At 48.2% G+C, this 7,429-nt stretch overlaps 1 protein-coding gene across 2 annotated transcripts; it reads left to right on the top strand.

The window, feature by feature from the left end:
- Positions 1-72: 72 nt before the first annotated feature.
- MRPL1 (mitochondrial ribosomal protein L1) lies at positions 73-6,723 on the top strand. 2 transcript variants are annotated; one of them, XM_051769439.1, is made up of 10 exons: positions 73-435; positions 711-779; positions 2,121-2,226; positions 3,031-3,271; positions 3,494-3,577; positions 3,823-3,894; positions 4,095-4,206; positions 4,665-4,765; positions 5,572-5,653; positions 6,444-6,723. In XM_051769439.1, the coding sequence occupies exons 3-10, from the start codon at positions 2,183-2,185 to the stop codon at positions 6,620-6,622; spliced, it is 915 nt and encodes a 304-aa protein (XP_051625399.1). In that variant the 5' UTR covers positions 73-435; positions 711-779; positions 2,121-2,182; the 3' UTR covers positions 6,623-6,723. The 2 variants fall into 2 exon arrangements, with proteins under 2 accessions (XP_051625399.1, XP_051625398.1); XM_051769438.1 differs by lacking the exons at positions 73-435; positions 711-779 and adding an exon at positions 1,807-1,958.
- The last annotated feature ends 706 nt before the right edge of the window (positions 6,724-7,429 follow it).

Genomic DNA, 7,429 nt, shown 5'->3' with positions numbered 1-7,429 from the left:
AGGGCGGAGGAGACGGGGGCGGGCGCGGGGAGGCGGCGGGCGGTGCCGGGGCCGCGGCGGGGGGGACGGTGGGCACTCGCGGGGCCGTGTCACCGCGCACGGCCGGGCCTTGCTACCCCCCCGAGAGATCAGAGAGGCCCCTTCCCCGGCTTCACCCCTGGCTTTTACCCCCCCCCCCCGCTTTCACAGCTGTCACCGGGCTGCGGCGCCCAAGGGGACGTGGCGTGGCTTGGCTTCGCGGGCCGCTCGCCCCCGGCGCTGCGAGAGGGAAGAGTCCACCTTTCCGAAGGGATTTGACAAGTCCTCGTCGGTGCCAGACGCCTTTGTTTCTCCGCAGGCGGCAGCTCCTCTGCTGGGAAGCGTGTTTTTGGCGCCCAGGTTTCAGTGGCACGGCCCCCCGTGAGTCCTGAGGGCGGCTGGAGCGGGGAAGAGCAGGTAAATGTCGCCCCGTCGTCTCCTGTACGCACCAGCAGCCCTTTGGGATGGACGCGAGGAAAAGATGGATTGGAAAATAAAATAAAAGCAGCACCCCGGCACGGGGAGGGATGTGGGTCTCTCTGTACCCAGGTGGGAAAGCAGTGGTAGAAAAGAAAAGCGTCAGGGAGATGGAGGGAGGTGTTTGAGGGAGCAGCAGGTGGCTGGGGGGGGGGGCACAGAGGGGGACAAGAGATCAGGCCTGAAGACTTTTCTTTGTAATTTTCTTTCTACAGCAGTTGCCTAGGCTCGTGCTGGACTCAAAAAACTCAAGGATGCCTGGAGAGCGGGAAGTGCCTCTGTTGGTAGGAAATGGGCTTTGGAGCAAGTACATAATTGGGAATGGGCGCACCATCACCGTGAGCTCATGTTTCTCTCCCAAAATCCATGATCCACAGCAGAGACTTTGTGTCTAACAAGCCAGAGGCTTGCAAGGGGATTCCAGAGTCATGGAGTTAAGACTGTGAAGGATTCAGGTCGTTACCTGCACATTAAACAGTCTCCGGTTACATCTGCCACCACTGTGGGAGTCAAACATTAGGGAGTCCTAATGCCCATCCGAAATAATTCCATTTCCCACCCTATGTTTTAAACTCATGTCACTCCTCACTGAGGCTTTTTAGCCGAGCAGGCTTCCTTTTCCTCCTGTCACCCTGACAATTCCCCATCTCCATCCTTTCCCAGGATGCTGAGCATAGAGTTACATTGGACAAACATGGATCAGTTATGTTGATTCATTTTGCAGAGCCACACATGTCTGATTTAAAAATTCTTAGACATGGATTGATCAGGATTGGGATGTTTTTAGTCAAAAAAGCGCATCGGTGTTGAGTAAAGGCCCTCCCTTTAACCATTATAGTTTGTGGTATGTATCTGATAAGCTTAGGAGACAGTTAACAAAGTCCTTGCAGGTGGATGCTGCTCCACGAGTGGAGCAGTGTGGATCAGGCAACTCTTATCCCAATCCATTTGCAAGGGAAGAGGAGTGAAAATACCATTCTGGAATTACACGGGGCTCGGACGTCACATTATTAAGCGTTAACTAGATAATGTTCGCGTTAACTTGACAATGTTCACCCAAACAGACGTGGTGGAACAGGTGGAAACGCGCCCATGTCAGCGGCTCTGCCTGCCCTCAGCCGCCATGTTGGTTCGGGGGCGGGAACACCAGTTTTGTTCGCGGCGCTATGACACAACCCCGAGATTGCCCCGACACCCCTTTCAGGCCGGTTAAGAAGCGAACTGGAGGCTTTTAACCAGCGCCCGGCATGGGGTCACCCCTCTCCGGGCAGCGAGCACACGCCAGGAGAGGGGGAAAGCGCAGCCGCGGAACGCCAGGCCCAGGGCACGACGGGCGGGTGGACGGCAGTAAAGGGAACACCGTCCTCGGTCTCGGGGAGCGAGTTCCGCGGGGAACGCTTTGGGTGCTGCACCGCGGCGGCTCGGCAAGATGGCGGCGCCCAGCGCCCGCTGCCTATGGAGAGGTGACGGGGTTGTGGTGAGGGAGCCGGGGGCGCCACCGCCTCTCCGCCTCCGTCCGCCGCCCTGGGGCTGCCCTGGGGTCCGGGGAGGGCCTGCCCGGGCGGGGCAGGGGTAGCGGGAGGCCTCGACGCCTGTCTGAAGCGATGTTTGCTCTTCCCCCGCAGCACTGGCCCCGCAGCGCGGGTGGGTCCGCGCCGGGCTGGAGCAGCGCCTCGCTGCCCCCACCATGGTGAGCGCCGCGACCGCCCGGCCCTTCGCGGCGGCAGCCAAGTGAGTGCGGGTCCGGCATCCCGGGAGGCTCCCTCGGCCGCGGGGGTGGTGGTAGCGGGGTGTGTGGGGCGTTCTTGGTGTCTGCAGTGTTGCTCCAACAGCCCAGTGGCCTTGGTGGCGTAAACACTTGTCATAGAGTGTCACGGTTATGGGGAAGGACTGAGCGGGTGTTTTTGAGATGTGCTTTTGGGGGCTGTGGCAGGGTTACAACATGAAGGCTGCTGAGCTCGTGGGCTCGGTTTCAAACACTTCCTCGTCTTCAGTTTGCTTTTTAGTGTTTAATTTGTTGCCTCTTTAATAACACAGCATGACTCGGAGAAGTGAGAAGGACCTCAGTGTACAGGAGTGTGAACAGTGTTGTACACCGAGTGTTCTGAAGTGCTGCAGACTCCTTTGCCATGGTTAGACAGGAATGGAATGTCTAGTTACTGATTTTTAGAAAAACATTTTAATATTTTTTTCCATGCCTTGAGACCCTCTGGAAATAGGAAGAAGGGTGAAAATTGGGGCTGGTGTTTAACTGCATGCAAAATGCTGCAGGGAAAGGAGGAGAAACTTTTTTTATAAGGTGAGACTGCTGCAACAAGAAGAGAAACCTTGCAGTTGTTCCTTCCCTGTTGGATTTTCTCAGTTTAGGCCAGCCCAGGTGAAGGCCAGCCCAGGGGGTGTGTTCCCCTCATGCTGGTTTTGCTTTGGTGCAGCAGCAGGTCCTTAACATGTGACACACCATGTTCTTGACAGGCCAAACTCTTCAACTGATGACCTAACAGGGTTTGTTTTTGTTTTTTTTTTTTTTTGTCTTAGACCTGCCAAAAAAGGTGCCCAGTGGACCAAGAAGGAGAAAGCCAAGGACAAGCCCTCCCGCCGGCGGCGGCCGCTGATGACCAAGCCCGTGGACGACGTGTACCTGACGTGGCTCTACCGGCGCCCCTTCTACGACCTGGAGCAGGCTGTGGGCATGCTGAAGAAGTTCCAGCAGCTGGACTTCACTCACCCCAAGCAGTTTGTCTATATCAATGTGTTCCTGGATATGGCCCTGAAGAAGGTTAGGTCTGGAAGGGTGTGGGGATCTTGGCAGGGTTTTTTTTTTTTTTTAAGGGTTTAAATCTGCTCCAGACTTTGCACTTGCGTGGTTTTGCCAGCACACCTCGCTGTGCTTTGTTCTGGGGTCACTGTTTCACTTCTTCACCTTGTTTGGATTTTTAACTTGCCCTCGAGTCATGATTTTTCTTTGGTTTTTTTACTGGTTTTTTGATTCACCTCCTAGAAAAAGCTGGATCCTTTCTCGGGTGCCGTCGTCCTTCCCCATCGCTTTACGGATGAAGTGAATAAGGTTTTGGTTTTCACAGAGGTGGGTGAACCTGGATTAACTTTATTTGCGTGTGTTTTATGTGTCCAGAAAACTCCTGCAGCTGTTCTTTGCCACTTAATCATCCTAGCAGAACAGACTTCCATATATCTGTATGAGATAGTCCAAAAGAATCGATTTTTGTCCTGAAGCAAAAGCTTGAGCCAAAGTTTTTACAAAAATGAAGCCTTTTTGGTACAGACTAATTGGTAGTACAGCTGTTCATAGCTATGTTTTTCTCTCAACAGAATGAGCAAGAAGCTGAAATAGCTCGGGAGAGTGGAGCTGAGATCGTGGGTGGACTTGAATTAATGAAATGGGTATTGGTTTTTATTTTAATTTTTTTAAGAATTATATATATAGCCTAATTTAAACTGTGTTTGGGCCTGGGGAGGGGAAGAAACCTGATGTCCAGTAAACTCCAGCTTGCCAATGTGAAGAGTGAGGGATGGGTTTGTGTGCTCAGACAGCTTTGTAGGTCCACTTGTGTGCTAAATATATTGAATTGTTTCTGTTGCAGATCTTGGAGGATGAAATCCAAGCAGATTTCTATGTGGCTGTTCCTGCCATAATACCCAAGCTAGTACCACTGAGGAACAAACTGAAACGGAAATTCCCGAGCACCAGAAAAAGTAAGAAGCGATTCTTCCTCGCAGCTCTCGATTGCTGAAGAGGATTTAACTCTGGAGGTGCCACTGAAAGGTTTTTTTGACGAGGATGTGTAATTACTTCGAGTATTAGACTCTATTTGACTGCACCAATTGTTCTGTCTTTGGTAAAGGAAATTTTAGGAATCCAGATTTGTGCTTTTCTCCTACAACAGGCAAATCCGGGATTAGAACCAAGATAAATTTGCCTACTAATTACCCCTAATTAACCCTGATGAATGAGGAAGGAGGGAAGGTGGAAACTTTTTCTATAATACCCCTGAGGACACCACTGTCTTGTTTGTGAAACTGCATTTTGGAGTGGAGTTCAACTGCCTTAATTAATTACCACTTTACTAATACCACACTTATCTGTGCTAATAAGCATCACTCAAACAACTCTCTTTGCCTTTTTTTGCCTTTATTTTTTTTTTTTTAAATAGATTCCCTGGGCAGTGATATTCCCAAAATGGTGCAGCTCTTCAGGGAATGTCACGAGTACGCCGTGCAAGACGAGAGTGTAATCAAGACAAGGATAGCCAGGGTAAGTTGTATGGAGAGTTTTCTCTCCTGAGCAGAACTCAAGTTAGTATTAAAAGAAAGGGGAAAAAAAAGATGTTTTCAATCTGTTGCCCGAGATTTTTAACCATGTTCTTTAACTGACCCATGAAGGAGATGGAACTCTTTGTTGTGCAGCATCTTCAGCTGGTTTTAACCTCTTTTTTTTTTTTTTTTTTAAGTAAATGAACTATGGGTTTGTAAGTCCATGGTCAATATGGACAGAAGGATGAAAAAGTCTTTGCTTTACCCAAATAATTAAAGACTTTTAATTTTGATAACTGTAGTTCTGGACTGGAGCAGAAAGAACTGTGTTACACCTGACATATAACATTAATTTCTGCTTATTTATTGATTTTCTGTGCCCCAAACTGTGTGTTTTTTATTTTTCCTTCTGGTTTGTCTCTTTTCAATCCTGCCTGATGTTTAGTTTTCCTCTAACTGATGGTGGCACAGGAAGGAAGGGTACTAAACTCCTGATCCCGAGAGAATTGTTCCAAACTTTGAACAGGGAGATAGCTGATGGTGTGCACACCAGGATTTAGTGTGGAATGCTTGTTTGGAAGCTGGGATGTTTAATTGGGTGTGGGAGCTGTGTTGAAATACGTGAAACCCTCTGAGCATTGCCTGTCTTCATTGTGGGGCTGTTAGTGGGATTTTGAACTCCTTAACAGGGAACACAGAGAAGGAAGATCTACCCAAGTGTAGGATAAATGATTACCCAGTGTTTTCAGGTTTATTCATCTGGGCTTCAAGTACTGCCATGTCTAACCTGGCATTGTCCTTTTCCAGCTGGATATGCCTACTGAGCACATAATTGCCAATCTAAAGGCAGTTATCCATGATATCTGCACCTTCAAGCCACCACCTTATGGTAAGAAGCTGCTGTTCTAAGGTGGGAGTTCAAGTTATAGCAAACAAAACTAAGAACTGAGTGGTTTTAACTGATTGTCATTAAGTGACCTTTCTATTCCCAGGATATTTCCAAAATTTCTGGGGCATCTGCTTAGCTGGAGAGGAAGTGGTGGTTCATGAGCATAATTTTAGGGAAGAGTAGCCTTGTGTGAGCGAAGAAAAGAACTTTTTATACTAACACTTGCCTTGTGTCTGCCAAAAGAATCATCTTGCACCTCTCCCAGTGATGCTGTTAATAGTAACTGCTGTACAGAGACCAGACCATGCCTTGAGGAGTCCAAATAAAAAGCATAAAGGGTTGGTTGACTTGAAATATGATAAATAGGTGCAGAAAGGGGTGGTATTTTTGTTCTGGGTGATTTTAAATGTGAATTATGCCAGCCTAGTTCAGTCATCTGGTCTTGGTAGCATTTCTGCCGATTAGTGATTGATTCTTGTGGTGGGCCCTGATGAAAAATATTTCCTGTTTGTGGGAAGCAAACTTGGTAATGAACACATCTTTACAACAGTGGAGTCTAGCTGTGCTTTACTGTCAATCATTTACAGCAACCAGTTATCAATAACTTAATTAGTTCTTGTCAGGCTTTCCATAGGTGATAGCAGGTATCTGCCAGGGAGGATGGGAAACTGTGGGCTGAAGGGATGTGTCTTGTTGGGATTCTGGACACGGTGGGGACCAGTACTGAGGTGATTCAGCCTGGAGCCGTGGAAAGGGGCCGAGTGACCACTTGGTGGTGTTTGTTTTCTAGATCCCATTGTGCAGAGGTTGGTGATCAGATCTTCAACCAGTGAAGGTTTGCAAGTGAACCTTGATGGAATCTTACCTCAGGTGGAGAAAGCAGAAGAAAAGAAAGAAGAAGAAGAAGAAAGAAGCGCAGACGATGAGGATGAAGCAGAAAAACCTGTCCAGGAACCCACTAGTACCTGAGGTCTTTCCTTGTAGATCTGATGATCACGCTTGGGAAGCAAAGGCTGTCGTTCAAATCATGCTCTGTGGAAACAAAAAATAAATGGAACTCGTGAATTCCACTTCCAGTTTCTGTGTAACAATGTCACAAACAGGAGCCTGTTGTCAGAACCAGGGATTTTTTTTTTCCCTAAGGAAAAATTGAATGTGTTCTGTGGGAGGAGTAGCCATGCACCCTCTGTCTCAAACGATGCAGGTTCATCTCTGTGTGACTGAAACTATGTCCCTCAGAGAATCCAGGCAGTTCATGGTTTGCTTGCACTATCCCAGGCAGAACTGTACTTACAATATTTTGGGATGAATCCTGCCTGAAGCTCCAAGTGTCACTTGTCTATTTTCCATCATAGAGGTGGTTCTTGAAGGGCTTGTGAACAACCACTTGGGATAAGTGGATCAGCCCGTCTTGGGTGTGCTTGGAACGTGAACTGATTTCATTATCTGTGGAAATTGCTGTGATTTCTTATTTTTCTCGCTTTCCTCCAGCGCAGTTCTTAAATATACACTGGCAACCAGGATGTCTTTCCCGCTTTTTTTCCCGTTCTTTCCAGGAGGTGGCGTTCCTGCTCTTCCCTCCTGTATAAGTGTTGGAAAAAGAAATTCTCCTTGGGTGGTTTGTTTTTTTTTTTAATGTTAGTAAAACTGTACCCCCAAATGTAAGATGGTTCCTAAAAGGATTGGCTATTTACAATAGGGATCCTGTTGGATGTGCTGATCCGAATCTGGAAAGGTCTGTGACTTGAAGTCGTTCCTGTTATTGGAGGCAGGGCT

This window comes from Manacus candei, unplaced genomic scaffold (assembly GCF_025592945.1).
Source record: "Manacus candei isolate 608988 ecotype Guabito, Panama unplaced genomic scaffold, ASM2559294v1 h1tg000107l, whole genome shotgun sequence".
Classification (NCBI taxonomy): Eukaryota; Metazoa; Chordata; class Aves; order Passeriformes; family Pipridae; genus Manacus; species Manacus candei.
This window is presented reverse-complemented; position numbering and strand designations above follow the sequence as displayed.

What these genes read in the sequence shown, in the direction of transcription:
- MRPL1 (XM_051769438.1), top strand. Translation starts at nt 1,925, where the DNA reads ATGGCGGCGCCCAGCGCCCGCTGCCTATGGAGAG. An exon ending in CGCCCGCTGCCTATGGAGAG is followed by an intron (nt 1,959 to 2,120) that starts GTGACGGGGTTG and finishes CTTCCCCCGCAG; the next exon opens with CACTGGCCCCGCAGCGCGGG. An exon ending in TCAAGACAAGGATAGCCAGG is followed by an intron (nt 4,766 to 5,571) that starts GTAAGTTGTATG and finishes GTCCTTTTCCAG; the next exon opens with CTGGATATGCCTACTGAGCA.